Genomic DNA, 15,478 nt, shown 5'->3' on the forward strand with positions numbered 1-15,478 from the left:
AGTTTTTACATTGGAGAAGAAGGTGGTGTTCCAAGTCAAAAAAAAAAAAAAAAAAAAAGTATGAGGCTTGCTGCACAACCGTTGTCTTTCCAATCCCAGAAGCCTGGGAATTATAATCCATAGTTCAAAAATCTTAATGAAGACTTTATCCCCCTGCGAGAAAGATGGAGGGAAGCCACTCTAGCTGCTGGAGGAATACTAACTTCCTTTGTTTTTGCTGCAACTGCAACTCTGATTACTTGTAGCTCATGAGACTTGCTGCCATTCGTGTCTAGTTTTTTTCATGCGTCTAATTTTTAAACGATAAAATAAATTATCATTTACTATTTGCTATATTGCTAGGGAAAAAAGGAAGTGTCTCCTTTCAGAAGGTGACATGGGTGCAGATCCCTGGTTTGGAGCAGGGATGGCTGGAGGGACCAGCCTGGAACCAGCGCAGAAAGAGAGGTGTCCAAGGGCAGAGCGCAGCAGTCACAAGGCTGCAGCGCGACAAGCGTTTGGGGAAAGGTAGGAACTAGTCCCCGCCACCTGCCGGTCAGTAGCACTACCCACAGCCTGGCGACGGCTGCCCTGGCCTTGTCCCAAAATATGTGAGCACCGCCCCCTACTCCCGCCCCTTCCCCCGCCGCGCCCGCGGAGTGGGGGGCTGCGGGGGTTGCGCGGCCGGCGCCGGGAGCCGGGCGAGCGGCCCAGCGCGGGAGGGGGGGGAGAGGGCGGGGCGGAGCTTCGGCGCCTCCCAGAGCCTTATTCCCAGCCGCGCGCCGGGAATCGTTCAGTCGACCGAGGGACCTGCGGGTGGCGCGTGGCTGGCCAACCTAACCGAGACGCAAGGGCTTGGGCGGGCGGACTGACTGAGCAATCGGACAGACGCCCGGCGGCCGCTAGCTCCACGCAGGTCCCAGCCAGGCTTGCACCCAGAGGCCCGCAGCAGACCGTACCGGGCGCAATCTCCTGCGCTCCGCCCGCCCGGGCTCCCGTGCCAGCGCCCCGTGGCCGCCGCCTCCAAAGTGATTGCTGCCTCGCCGCCTCCGCCGGGTCCAGGACCATGAAGCTGCTGCCGTCGGTGGTACTGAAGGTCTTTCTGGCTGCAGGTGAGAGGGCTGCCAACGCCCCCGGAGGTCGGGGGGTTGGGGACACTGTGCTGGGGGCACGGGGGAAGGTCGCTGCGGCGACCCCAGCGCGGGCCACTTGGTGGGGCCCGTGCTCCCTGGCGGACGGGCGCCAGCATTGGTGCGTGGTGACCGCGGGGTCTAATGCGGCCTTGCCCCTCACCCGCAGTGCTCTCGGCATTGGTAACTGGCGAGAGCCTGGAGCGGCTTCGAAGAGGACTGGCAGCTGGAACCAGCAACCTGGACTCTCCCACTGAATCAACAGACCAGCTGCTGCCCTCGGGAGGCAGCCGGGGCAGGGAAGTCCTGGACTTGGCAGAGACAGACCTGGACCTTTTCAGAGGTGGGTGTGAGGGCTACCCGTCCTCGGACCCCAGTGGGCAATTGAAAAATAAGTGGATACAGGATTCATGCTGTTTGGGCACACTTGTGGGTTGGAGGTATTCATGGAGGACTTCAAGGAAAAGCTGCAGGGCCTGACAAGCATACTGGGGGATTCTGAAATGTGGGTCCCAGGGTCTTTCTTGCCGTTGAATTTCACATGCCGAGTTGCTGCCCTTCTGGGCACATTGAGAAGGCAGGGGTCTGGGGTCTTGTACATTCCGCTGGGGTAAGCTGGAGTAAGGAACAAGTCATGATTGAGATGCTTTCCCTAGAGTTTCTATACAAAAATGGGTGCAAGTCTTGATTCCTATATCCAATGACTATAATGTATAAAATGACAGAGGTGGAGGTCCTAGGAATATAGTAGGTGTGTAGTCTTCTCCATCTACCTGTCTCCAGGTTGGAGAAACAGAGGGGAATGAGGAACACTTGGCCCCCCAGGTGAGGCCAGCACCTCCTGGGGAGGCTATGAATGGTGGGCACTGAGTCCTTAGGGAGATATACAGAAATGCTGTGTGTCCACAAATCCTACCCAAAGCCTGGAGACTTCCTGACCATCCTGAGTCCTTGAGAGAGACTCCAAGGGAGGAAGGGCCAGGTGGGATCCTCCAACCAGCGGATGTGGCTGTGGTTGAGTACTGGCCCAGGGCAGAGTCCAGAGTCTCCAGCATTGCCCACTGCCCTGCCCCAGGCCACCTGCAGTGATTCTTGAGGGTGGAGCAGGGACCGAGCCTTGGGGCCTCAGAGTTACTGTATTTGGTTGGAAAGATACCTACCTGTTCTAGCCCTGCTGCTAGGCCGGCTCCTCAGCCACCGTTCCCTCTCCTTACCCAGAACTTCCCTCAGGTGCTGTCTCTGCTTGTATAAATCAAGGGTCAGCTCTAAAGCTGAGCCTGGGCTGCCACCCTTTTTCTCCTCATAGTAGCCTTCTTGGGCCACCCTGGCCAGAACAACCTGGATTCTCCTAGCCCTCTCCTCCTAGTCAGGGCAGAGCTGGGCTGTGACTCACCCTCCACCCACACGGCTGCTCCTCATACCTCTGCAAACCTGACTCACTGCTCCCTGTCCCTGGCAAGAGCCTGGCTGTCACCCTGTCACTCTCTTCCTCCCCTCTCTGATTGACTTGGCCTTCCTGCCACAATTTCACCACGGCTCTGGTCACTCGATTTCTCTGAGCATCTGCCTCACCTTCTGAGCTCTGAAGGTGCTTGGGTCTGCACCAGAGGAAACTGAGGACTACTGCACCTGCCTGCTTTCCCTTCTCTTGGCTTTGCTAGGTGAGGTCTGAGGATCCTATCATCTAAAATGAATAGCCATTACCATTTATTAAGTACCTATTGTGTTCTAGGCACTCATTATGCTATTGTGGGTTAATTAATCCTGTAGCAACCCTCTCAGATTGAACTCCTGCTATCCACTACTTACTAAGAACCCCAAGGTTCAGAGAGAGTAAGCCATTTGCCCAAGATCGCAGGAATGAAATTAGAGCACAGATCTGCTGACTTCAGAGCCCATTCATTGTTTCATTCCTGGTTCAACATCCCAGGTGCTCTAGACTTGTCCAGGGGAAGGGACAAGGGTGTATGAGGCACCTTGGTATATTGGGAAAGAATATAGGACATGGATGGAGTCCAGAGACCACATTTCTGATCTCAACCCTGCATGACTTTTACCAAGTCATGCCTTTGGGGACCTCAGGTTTTTTTATCTGAAAGTGGAAAGCCATGATATCCTTTCTTTTTTGTACATATTAATTTTTTTTTAACATTTCTTTTCAAGAGAGAGACAGAGCAAGTGCAAGTGGGGGAGGAGCATAGAGAGGGAGACAGAGGATCCAAAGCAAGCTGTGCGCTATGAGCACAGAGCCCAACGTAGGGCTCAGACTCACAAACCGTGAGATCATAACCTGGGCCTAAATCAAGAGTCAGCTGCTCATCTGAGTGAGCCACCCAGGCGCCCCCATGATATTCTTTCAAGTCACTTCCAGCTTGAGGATCCTGAGTCTCTAATCTAATATGTGATGTTCACCCTTCTGCCAGACACATGGCTACAGCCATGGAGAGTGGGCACATTTTTTTCTGCTGGGCGCATGGGATAGGGGGACTGGCATCAGACCCCCGATGGGCTGATGGGTGTAGCCCACAGTCAGTCCCAGCTGGAGGTGTGAGGCTATTTTTCCCCCTTTGAAGTGTGGAAAGAATGGGGGGGGGGGAAGTCATCATTGTTCCAGTTCCTTCTGGATAGTTCCTTACTTTCCATATTTCTCCCCCTTGTATACACCATACTCCCCATCCTGGAAAACTATAAATGGGACATTAGGGGATAAATGTAAATAGACATTTGAGAGAAGTGGTGAGCTGCAAAGGGCACAGAGCAGGGTAAATATTCTGCTTGAAGTCAAAAAAGCAAGGCCCTGACCAGGCATGGCCTGCTTGTGGTCCCCAAGCTTGGCTCTGGCCTGAGCTCATGGTACCCTGGTGCTAATAGGTGCCTCAGAGGGGGCCACCTGGACATGTACCCTGTTGTTATTTTAGGAGCCTCCCCCCAAAAAAAAAACCCCTTCCAAGTACCTTCTCCAGAAGCAATTTTTATCTCTGACACTGTCTTCCTGCAAGTGGGTCACTGAGTGCAGCATCAGGAAATGAGGCTGATTTAAGGCCAAAATAGAACCAAGTGGGTGTGGAGGAGTATATGGGGACGGATGGTGGAGTGAGGTTGGTAGAAATGCCCCGTCAGCTGCAGTTACTCAATAGAAGCTAACATTGTTAGAATGAAGTTCTTAAACTGAGTTTGTGAAATGTGTTCCTTGGGACCCCTGTAGCCTCTGCTTCCTCCTCTGCTTTCTGGTTGTTCTGCCCAGTCCTCCTTTAGCCCCTGGGAGGCACTGAGCCAAGGGGTCTACCCAAGTCTTCTCACTTCTGGTGGGGTCACAGAGTATGTTTTCCATCCAGACCTGGATGGAATTCTTAACCCCAGGAAAGTAAAAAACTTAACAGGGTACTTTTCTCCTGCAGCTGCTTTCTCCTCCAAGCCACAGCCTCTGGTGACACCCAGCAAGGAGGAGCGTGGGAAAAAAAAGAAGAAAGGCAAGGGGTTAGGGAGGAAGAGAGACCCATGTCTTCGGAAATACAAGGACTTCTGCATCCACGGAGAGTGCAAATATGTGAAGGAGCTCCGGGCTCCATCCTGCATGTAAGTGTCCCTTTCCGGGCTGACTCTCCTCAGCACACTCTTTGTCAGTCACGTGGCTGTTCCTCGTTGTCACTGTTCCTTGAATTCATAATTCTACTCCGTTTCTTCTCAATCTTTAGGCGGAAGTTGGGAGGAGGGGAAATATTTTTAGTCAGCGGAAGGGGCTCTCCCCCGCATAGGATGTAATTTCCTGTGGTGTAGGTTTGTGACGCTCTTTCATCCTTGGGGACATTTCCTGCTTGCTCAGACATGAGCATGTGGCTAGGAGAGCTTACACCTGCAGGCAGGTCCTTCATTCCTACCTTATGCCCTACTGCAGATGGGAGAAGCCAGTAGGACACATGGCAGAGTAGGCTTCCTGGGGGGGAGTGGAGCTCCTGTGGCCTCCTTTCCCAAGCCCTGCAGGCAGGTGTGAGGTGCAGTCAGACTCACACTGTGCAGATGTGTGTGCTTGGACATATGTCCACTCATATGAGTGAGCACATATGGATTGATTTGAAGGAACGGCAGGACTCTACAGGAAGTGATCATCATGAGAGCAGGGAGAAGCCTCTCCTCTCTTCTTCCTCATCCCAGCAAGGGCCAGGAGGTGGGGGACATGGCAGGTATTGGCCTTTGGCCATGGGAGTGGGAGAACACTTCCTTTGTGCCAGATTAACAGGAAATGGAACCCAACCCAGTAGGCATCAGCCCCCGGTCAGGCAGCACCACCCCTTCCCTGGGTGGAAGGGCCATGGGTTCTGCAGCTATTCTGCTAGGCCAAACCCAGCAAACGGCAGCCTTGGCGACCCCTCGGGGGTGACGGCACAGCCATGCTTTCTGGCAGGCATAATGTCGCCACTGTGCCTGAGGCCAACACCCACATCAGACTACAAACATCCACTCTTCCTCTGGACACAAGGTCCCTACAAAGGACAGTCTTTGTGACCTGGGAGACTCTGGACAGGGCCAGGAGATGATGAGGTGCACACCACCTCTCAACCTATCAAAAAGGCTGACTGCCTGGCATCTCTTCTGTTGTGACTGGTAAAGATCCCTTGTTTTTTTAAAGTTTCCTTGTCCTGTCTGATCTTACATAGCAAAGCTGCCCTATATTTGGCAGTTGGCAAGACATCACTCTACCCTGTCCATGATCACTTGTGTGTCCTCTCCTATAACGCCCTTGTCAGGAGCTTGGTATTGGAGGGAGTTGCTTTAGAGTAACATAGACAGTCCTCATAGGGTGTTGGGATAGGATAGGGAATATTTGTCTTAAATTTGTAAAATGCTGTCATTAGCACAGGGTGGAGGCAGTGGCTCTGAGGGTAGTCAAGATGGATTGAGGCCAGGAATCTGGGCCAAACTGATCCAGAGCTTTGGTGGGTGGTCTTCCACTGCTCAGCTGAGAACCTTTGTAAGGCTGCTGTCCTGGAGGGCTGGGCTTGACCCACCAGCTAAGGCCAGTAGATAAGGGTGCCCAGAGCCAAGGTAGCCCTAGGGATAGTGATGATATTCATGATGATGCCTTCTCTCCTTTGCCCCGTAACTTCACTATTAACATTTAATATGAGCTGAGCCCTGCAGGTATGTGTTGAGTGCCTACTTGGTGCCAACTATTCTAGGGGATAGGGAATTACAGTCATGTCCTAGGATTCTCAAAAGCCCTAGGGAAGTTGGCAAGGGCTTGCTATGTCTAGTTGAAAGGTAAGGAAACTAGAGCCAGGAAGTAGGAAGTGATTTGCCTGAGATCAACAGCTAAATAAGTGGATGGAAACAGGACAGGGATTCAGGTGCCTGACTTCCAGTCCAGCGTGCTTTTCATGCCCCCAGGCTGTATTGGATGTTGGCCTGTGTCCTTCTTCCCTATCTGTCCTTATAGAGTTTGAATAGGATTTTATAGAGGACAGCTGTTATGTTAGAGGTATCTTAAGGCTTTTACTAGCCTAAGGGCATGCCAACCTGATTTGAAGACCTTGTCTCTGCTTCCTAAGCGGATTTTCAAGGGGCTGGATTCAGTGTCTGATTTGGCTGCTCCCCTCACTCCAGCCTTTGGTACTCTGGGCAGAATGCAGCAAGAAGACACATAGTTCCTAGTTTGGGCAAATGTGATATCTGGTCACCTACCTTTGGGGCCCTTTGTTGCTCCTCCTTCCCTCTAGACCCCGGAACAACCAGCTAGGGTGTATTCAGGCTGCCCTTGTGAGCTTGAGGCTAGCTGGCTTCCTAAGCCGGTCCTCCACAGCCACCATTCACAGGAAAGCCCTTTTTGTGTCACCAGCCAAACGCTGCCCTCAAAGAGCAGTTTCCTGGGGCTCCTAACTAGCTGCTGACCCAGCAACTGGCTGTGAAATTTCCTGTGGCTGGAGGAAACCTTGGGGCAGTCAGGCTGAGGAGAACTCATTTGGAAGAGAAATGGGTCTGGAGCCTCCCCTTGGCCTCATTGGCCAGATCCTGAAAAGGGATGGTGAGCCCCCTTCTCTTTGGCTCCATCTGACTTTGGCCGCCCATACGTCAGGGCAGTACCCTCTGGCATCTAATGATACAATAAGTCACAGTTTGGTGAGACTTGGTCTTTTGCTGAGTGATTTTACCTGTATATTCTCATTTGATCTCAAAATACGCTAGCGAGGTGGGTGTTTATTATTCTTGTGTTTCACATGAGGAAACCAAAGCTCACAAAGGTAAAAGTAACTTGCTCAAGATCACTTGGCTAGAAATAGCAGTGGGACTGATCTGGAACTCATGTATTCTGACATCCAAACTGGAGAAACCCAGTTTGGAAGATGTCTTTAGACCCTAGAGGGTTTTAACTTCTATTGTAACACAAATTCTGAAATGGGTCACAAACATTGGTAGGAGGAACATGTTCCAGTTTGGTGGGTTGCTGGCTCTGGGTAAGACACATGATCTTGCCCCCACCCAGGATGCTTGGAACGTTCTCATCCCCCCTCCTTCCCAGGGGAAGCCAGGAGTCATCTGCAAAGGGAGGGGGAGGTGGGTAATATTAGGATGTTTACATTATTATCCTTTTGACTCAGGGTGGGGGTGGAGGGATTATGTAACTGAATTGCGGGACTCTGAGGCCAAGCTTTATTTCTATCATCTGAGTAACTACCTGTGGGGTTTGAGTGATGGCTGAAAGTGAAAAACAGACTGAGCTTCGGCTTCCCTTCCCCCGAGGGAGCACAGTCTCTGAAGTCATCTAGACTGCTGGGTTGAATCCTGGCTTTACCACTCACTAGCTGTGTAACCTTGGGCAAATTAGCTAAACAACTTAAGCCTCAGTCTCTCCATCTTTAAAATGGGGGTAGTAACTCCTACTTCAGAGAGATGTTTTTAAGATTAAATGAGGGGCGCCTGGGTGGCGCAGTCGGTTAAGCGTCCGACTTCAGCCAGGTCACGATCTCGCGGTCCGTGAGTTCGAGCCCCGCGTCAGGCTCTGGGCTGATGGCTCGGAGCCTGGAGCCTGTTTCCGATTCTGTGTCTCCCTCTCTCTCTCTGCCCCTCCCCCATTCATGCTCTGTCTCTCTCTGTCCCAAAAATAAATAAAAAACGTTGAAAAAAAAATTAAAAAAAAAAAAAAGATTAAATGAAATGATTCTTTTTTTTTAAAGTTTATTTATTTATTTTGAGAGAAAGAGAGAGAGAGAGGCAGAGAGAGGAGAGAGAGAATCCCAAGCATGCTCTGTACTGTCAGCTTGGAGCCCGACATGGGGCTCAAACCTATGAACCATGAGCCTAAGTTAAAAGTCAGATGCTTAATTGACTGAGCCACCCAGGAGCCCCTGAAATGATTCTTATAAAGCAATTATCACAGAGTACTTGGCTCACATAAGCCTTTAATGTTTGGTATTTATTATTCAAGTTAATAATAATAATAGTAAAATAGTAAGTCAAAGAGCAGGGTCAGACTGCCCCAGGAACCCATCACCTCATCAGATATGTGTTTCCTTGGGGGTAGCCTGGATTGTTCAGAGTAGAAAGAATCATGAATTGGAATCTGCTATGACTTGTTTCTAGTCTTAGCCTTGTTGCTTTTTAGTTGTGTTACTTTTGGCAAATCACAATCCCTCTGACCCTTAATCTTACTCTTTCAATCTGTAAAATGGGTCTGTACCTGTCTACCAGATGTTGAGTCTCAGCTGAGCTAGCAGGTAAGGCTAGTGTCTTATCAACTGTAAACTGTTGTGCAGATGTGATTTCCCAAGGGCACTCCTAAGAGTGTCTTCCATAAGAGCAGGGGGAGGGTTATTGTTTTGCCCACCTTGGCTGATAGAACAGATTAGATTCATGGAGAGGCTGGGTAAAGAGCTGTGTGCCCTGCTATGTGTATATGGGCCTGACCCACATTTTATCCTTCAGTGAGGTGGTTCCCCAAAACACCCAGGAGGATCCAGGGCAGGGAGAGGTGCTTGGCACCCCACAAGCACAGCCTGGCCTGTCTGTTGCTGCCAGGTCTGGAGAGATCTGTTTCCCAGGTGCCTCTCAGCAGAAGGAAGGAATTCCTTGCTCTGAGGCACCGTATGCATAATGTACTTCCCAGAGGAGGTGCAGCTCAGGATAGAGGCCCACCAGGTTCTCAGTGCTTCCTTCAGCAAGCTAGTGGCCTCAAGTCCCCAGGCAGACAGTGCCAGTGCAGTTGTGGGTGTAATTGGGGAGCAAACTGAGCTCAGAGTCAGACAAACCAAGACCACACCTCTGCTTTGCTGAGTGACCACTGGGAAGATAGCTCGGCCTTTCTCTAGCACGGGGCTTCCATCTACATCAAAGGGCCTCTCGGGTGCTCAGATAAAGAAAGGAACATGAATGTGCTTGTTCAACTGAACGCACTTCTGAGTCTTCCTAAGAGCTTCCAGGAAGTGCTTTATGTTGGAAGAGGTGGCTGTCATCTGATTTATTTCTCGAGTGTGAAAAGCCAGGGGGTTGTTCCTGACATTCCTCCACACTCCGGCAAGACAGCTGGGCAAGAAGTTACCTTGGTTTGTTTGCTTTGTCCTGTGATGAAGGAGGCCAGATAGCCCAGGGTTCAGAGGCCAAAAGTTGATGTTAAGCTCTCAAGTTGGGCTCTGCACCCAGGGGGAGCTGGGAGTTAAATGGAGGGAACTTGAGAAAAATGACTCCTGGCAAATGAACAGGACCTATTAATAGGCTGGGCCGTGGCTGAGAGGGACTGAGTGCTGGAAGCAGTGGTGGAGAAGCTTGGGTTTATTTCTAGGTCAGAGTTGAGGGGCCTCACTAGAGGGAGTGATACTCAGTCCCCTCAGCTCAACCCACCAGCTCATGGGCCTAAGTCTTCTGAAGGCCTTAAACAAAACCTCTTAACACACATGTAATAAATCATCCACACGTGGAACGTATCTAGCTAAGACCTTCAAGTCCTCCCTCACTTTTTCCCTGCCTGGAGTGGGAATCTCCAGCCAGACAGCCAGAGGAAATGGAGAAGGGGGTGAGGAATTGGGAAGGAAGGCCACAGAACCTTCAGAAGGGCTCCTCAAAAGTCTTCTACTAAATTCCTACTAGAAGGATAGAGGAAGGGCAGGAATCAGGATAGGAATCCTGTCAGGGGTTGATAGACTGAGGCTGTGAGGACTAGGGTTTGGCTTAGGTAGATGGGCCATTGCCTATAGAGAGAGGCCAAACCACTAACCTCCTCTCTGCTTTGTTCTGTCTTAAACCAGCTGCCACCCAGGTTACCACGGAGAGAGGTGTCATGGGCTGAGCCTCCCGGTGGAAAACCGCTTATATACTTATGACCATACGACCGTCCTGGCTTTAGTGGCTGTGGTGCTGTCGTCTGTCTGTCTGCTTGTCATCGTGGGGCTTCTCATGTTTCGGTGAGTATTGGGCCCCTGCAGGCTGTTTCTGCGTATCACTTCCATCCCTCCTCCTGGGTTTTCTGCCTGTGATCACATGAGCCCCCCAACCTCCCAAACTCGGGGCTAGGCATTTGACCGACATTCTGGAGTACAGGTTCTCTAGGAACCCAGCTTCTCTGGCATGACATGAATCCGGTGTCCAGAGCACAGGGCAAAAATTGTGAGGCCATAGCAGCTCCTGCTTCTCATAGCAGGCACAGTAACCCATCCATGGATCCACCTGTTCACACAGTTCTTTCTCTTTGCCCTGTTCTTTAATTTTTTTTTTTTCAACGTGTTTTTTATTTATTTTTGGGACAGAGAGAGACAGAGCATGAACGGGGGAGGGGCAGAGAGAGAGGGAGACACAGAATCGGAAACAGGCTCCAGGCTCCGAGCCATCAGCCCAGAGCCTGACGCGGGGCTCGAACTCACGGACCGCGAGATCGTGACCTGGCTGAAGTCGGACGCTTAACCGACTGCGCCACCCAGGCGCCCCTCTTTGCCCTGTTCTTTGATGGCATTAGTATGTGGTTTGATAGAGCATGGGTGGTATATGGTTATTGCTATAGTCTTCTAAGACTGGGGGAAACCTGCCAAGCACTCTGTGCCTGTTTTCAAGCAGTGTAAATTATCTGTCGTGAGACCTGGACCAAGTTGCCTGTCTTTCTGAGGGTTATAATCTTACAGTGATTGTAATCTCTGTCTACCTACCTCATCAGGATGTTGTGAGGATCCTGTAAATGAGGTGAAAGTTCTCAGCAAATTATAGCTTTTGCTGTTAGAGACAGGCATTCCCTGGGGCAAGTTGGGCGTTTGACCAGAGGTCTGTTGGGCTGCCATACCCTCTTGGCTTTTCCAAGTAACGGACAGAACCACCATGGCAGTGTCCTTTAAATTTTTTTTTTTTTAACATTTATTTATTTTTGAGACAGAGAGAGACAGAACATGAACAGGGGAGGGGCAGAGAGAGAGGGAGACACAGAATCCGAAACAGGCTCCAGGCTCTGAGCTGTCAGCACAGAGCCCAACTCGGGGCTCGAACTCATGGACCATGAGATCATGACCTGAGCCGAAGTCGGACGCTTAACCGACTAAGCCACCCAGGCGCCCCATGGCAGTGTCCTTTAGAAGGACCTTCTCTGGACCCACACCCTATCAAAGCAGGCAAATCTTGCTCACAAAACTTGTCTCCTTCAGGTACCATAGGAGAGGTGGTTATGATGTAGAAAATGAAGAGAAAGTGAAGTTGGGCATGACTACTTCCCACTGAGAGACCTGTGCTCAAGGTAATGGTCCATCCTTTGCCCCCTGGCACCATCACCACCTTTCCTAGATCTGTTTCAAGGCATGCTGAATTCTTTTTTTTTTTTTTTTAATTTTTTTTTAATGTTTATTTATTTTTGAGACAGAGAGAGACAGAGCATGAATGGGGGAGGGACAGAGAGAGAGGGAGACACAGAATCAGAAGCAGGGTCCAGGCTCTGAGCCATCAGCCCAGAGCCTGACGCGGGGCTCGAACTCAACGAACTGCGAGATCGTGACCTGAGCTGACGTCGGACGCTCAACCGACTGAGCCACCCAGGCGCCCAAGTCATGCTGAATTCTTCTCTTGTCCTACGGGTTGGAGGATAGGCTACTGTGGAGTTAGGGTCCCCTTGCAGAATGGTTTTCAAAAAAGGTTTTCGGTAGGGACACCTGGGTGGCTCAGTTGGTTAAGCAGCTGACTCTTGATTTTGGCTCAAGTCATGATCTCGCAGTTAGTGAGATCAAGTCCCGAGTTGGGCTCTGCTCTGTCAGCATGGAGCCTGCTTGGATTTCTCTCTCTCTCTCCCTGTCTCTTTGCCCTTCCCCTGTTCACATGTACTCTTTTTCCCCTCTCAAAATAAATAAATAAATAACAAAAAAGTTTATTTATTTTTTTGGGGGGGGGGAGAGTGCACAAGTGGGGAGGGCAGAGACAGAGGGAGAGATAGAATTCCAAGCAGGCTCCACACTGCCATTGTGGAGCCCAATGCAGGGCTTGAACCCACAAACCACGAAATCATGACCTGAGCTGAAGTCAGACGCTTAACCAACTAAACCACCCAGGTGCCCCGGCCAAAAAGGTTTTCAGTGCGTCATCTCCACTTGGGGTGACAGTTGCCACAGAAATATCCAAGAGAGATACCTGAGACAATAGCATCTTCCATCTTTGTCCCTTCTTCTGCCCCTTCACAGATGATCTTCCTACTTCCTGAGACTGGACCTAGGAAACTCTTAAGACCTATTAACTGGATCCAGCATTAAATGCCTTCCTCTTATGCTTTAGGAATCTTCTGGGGACTGCTACCTCTGAGAAGACACAGCTGATCGTAGACTCTGCAGAGGGAAAGAACGTCACAGCTAGTCAGGAAGATTCCTTTGTCCCCAGTTGCTATCTAGATTGGGCCTCCCATAATTGCTTTGCCAAAATACCAGAGCCTTCAAGTGCCAAACTGAATGTGTCAAAATGGGATCTTGATCAGAAGAAAGCAAAAGTGAGAGACCTTCATGCCCTTTGGATTCTCTCCACCAAACCCCACTTATCCCCATAAGTTTGTTTAAACACTTAACTTCTGGATTAAGATGCCAGTTAAATTCCATATGCTCCAGGATCTTTGACTGATAAAAAAAAGGAGAGGAAGAAGGAAAGATTTGTGGATTGGAAGAGAGTAATAAAGATTGAGAAGCCATGTACTCAAGTAGCCACCAAGGGATCTGCCATTTGGACCCTCTAGCGCTGGATTTGATGAGCTAACTGTGAAATACCACAAGCCTGAGAACTCTGAATTCTGGGACTTCTACCCAGATGGAAAAATAACAACTATTTTTTGTTTGTTTGTTTGTAAAATGCCTCTTAAATTATATATTTATTTTATTCTATGTATGTTAATTTATTTAGTTTTTAACAATCTAACAATAATATTTCAAGTGCCTAGCCTGTTACTTTGGCAATTTCCTGGCCCTCCACCTTATATGCCCCACCATCTGGCTCAGCATCGCACCCCTCTGCCACAAATCTGAGATGGTTCTGTGACCCATCTGTAGTCATCTATTATCTGTCCACATTTCCGAAGACCTTCCGCAATCACAGTGCCAAAGGGGGAGGTCTGTAGGTCAGGATATAGGAGTTAACTTTGTCAGATCCACTCTATGAGTTGGACTACAGTCTTGCCTAGGCGATTTTGTCTACTGTTTGTGTTTTGAAAGCCCAAGGTGCTGATGTCAAAGTGTAACAGATACCGGTGTTTCCCTATGTCCTTTCCCTGCCAAATCTCAGAAGAGGTTGGGCTTCTAGCCTACAGCTTTCCTGGCTCATCACCGCCCCCTGGCCCCAGGCCCGCAGAGTGGGCACTCCCTCTTCCCTGTGTCAAGACATTTCTCTTACTCCTGCCATTCTTCTGGTGCTACTCCATGCAGCAGTCAGTGCAGCAGGGGATGATCTAGAGAAGGTATTAGCAAAGAAAAAGGCTGAGGAGGAACAGGAAACATTGGAGCTGTTGTTGTTAATTGATAACCTACCAATTGCTACAGAGTTTGGAGGTGAGGAGGGTTTTTGTGTAAACCCACCCACCTCACCTAAACTAAAAAGGCATGCTGTCATGGCCCCTTCTGGAAGTTTCTGGTGCCATTTCTGAACTGTTACAACTTGTATTTCCAAACCTGGTTCATATTTATATTTTGCAATTCAAATAAAGATAACCCTTACTCCATAGATTTCTGTCTGCTTGTTTTAACTGGGAACTGGTCTAACAGATATTTCCTAAGCCCTCACTCAACATTAGGCTCTATGCCAGGCCTTTTTATGTACACTATCTCAGTATCCCTGACAACATTGTGATGGAGGTACTATCATTGTCCCATTTTTCCAAAAGAGAAAACGGAAGCTCTTGGTCAGAAGAAAGCAAAAGTGGGAGCTCAGAGAGGTTATATAACTTGCCTGAAGATACACAGTTGGTAAGTGACAGAGCTGGGACTGGCAGTCTGACTCCAATTATTTGTCTTAATGCTTATATTTACTACCTCTGAGACAACAGAGAATAAACTTTTCACATAGAAAGTTTGGCTGGCTGTAACCAGGAAAGACGTCCACCCATTCAGCCAACAGACTCTGGACTCAGAGCCTTGTCCTATGGTGTATATGCAAAGAGGCCTTGCCCCTGGTGGAAACAAGGCACCTTTGACTTCGTCTCATGCTGTACAGCCATCTATCAGCAAACCTTTATCTATCACTCCTACCTTTAGAACATATGCTGAATGCAGCCACTTCTCATCACTGCTCCTACCATCACCCTGGTCCAATTCACCATCATCTCTTGCTTGAAATCTTGCAGTGGTCTCCTGTGTCCTTTCTTCCTCCTGCTCCCATATAGCCCATTTCCAACATAAAAGCCAGAGTGATCATGTAAAACAATCTAGATCTCGTCTGCATTGCAGGCTTTCCCTGATGGACTATGAGACAATAGCACATCCCTTGGCCACGCTGCTCTTCTTATTCTTACATCGCTTTCTTTTCCACCAGAGCCCTTATCACCACTAACATATTCTTATTTGTTTATTGTCTATCTCTTCCTGCTACAATACTAGCTTCATGAAGGTAGGGGTGTGTACGTTGCTCTGATCCCAGATTCTAAAACAATGCAATGGAGTTGTAGGCATTCAATATCTGTCACTTGGATGAGTGAATAGAAGAAATGACTAAAATCCAGTCAAAGGCCAGCAAGTGCACAGGTGTGTGATCCAATGCTGGCCTGGAAGTGTGGTTGGGCCTCTGTTGGGGATGGTGGATGGGGATGACAGGATAAAAGTGGAATTTGGAGCAGGTCATCTTGCCATGGTGTCCTAGGTAGACTGGAGGCAGAGGGATCCATGGGAAGGTCATTAGACAAGCACCGCCGGACTGCCCTTTCCTCATTCTCTTCTCTTAGAGAGTTGTGA

At 49.6% G+C, this 15,478-nt stretch overlaps 1 protein-coding gene across 1 annotated transcript; it reads left to right on the forward strand.

Moving 5' to 3' along the window:
• Positions 1-729: 729 nt before the first annotated feature.
• On the forward strand, positions 730-14,255 carry HBEGF (heparin binding EGF like growth factor). The gene is made up of 6 exons (XM_058734732.1): positions 730-1,091; positions 1,279-1,452; positions 4,508-4,685; positions 10,343-10,498; positions 11,720-11,808; positions 12,831-14,255. The coding sequence occupies exons 1-5, from the start codon at positions 1,046-1,048 to the stop codon at positions 11,790-11,792; spliced, it is 627 nt and encodes a 208-aa protein (XP_058590715.1). The 5' UTR covers positions 730-1,045; the 3' UTR covers positions 11,793-11,808; positions 12,831-14,255.
• The last annotated feature ends 1,223 nt before the right edge of the window (positions 14,256-15,478 follow it).

Source organism: Neofelis nebulosa, chromosome 1, assembly GCF_028018385.1.
Source record: "Neofelis nebulosa isolate mNeoNeb1 chromosome 1, mNeoNeb1.pri, whole genome shotgun sequence".
In the NCBI taxonomy this organism is placed as follows: Eukaryota; Metazoa; Chordata; class Mammalia; order Carnivora; family Felidae; genus Neofelis; species Neofelis nebulosa.

What these genes read in the sequence shown, in the direction of transcription:
- HBEGF (XM_058734732.1), top strand. Translation starts at nt 1,046, where the DNA reads ATGAAGCTGCTGCCGTCGGTGGTACTGAAGGTCTTTCTGGCTGCAG. An exon ending in GAAGGTCTTTCTGGCTGCAG is followed by an intron (nt 1,092 to 1,278) that starts GTGAGAGGGCTG and finishes CCTCACCCGCAG; the next exon opens with TGCTCTCGGCATTGGTAACT. An exon ending in AGACCTGGACCTTTTCAGAG is followed by an intron (nt 1,453 to 4,507) that starts GTGGGTGTGAGG and finishes TTTCTCCTGCAG; the next exon opens with CTGCTTTCTCCTCCAAGCCA.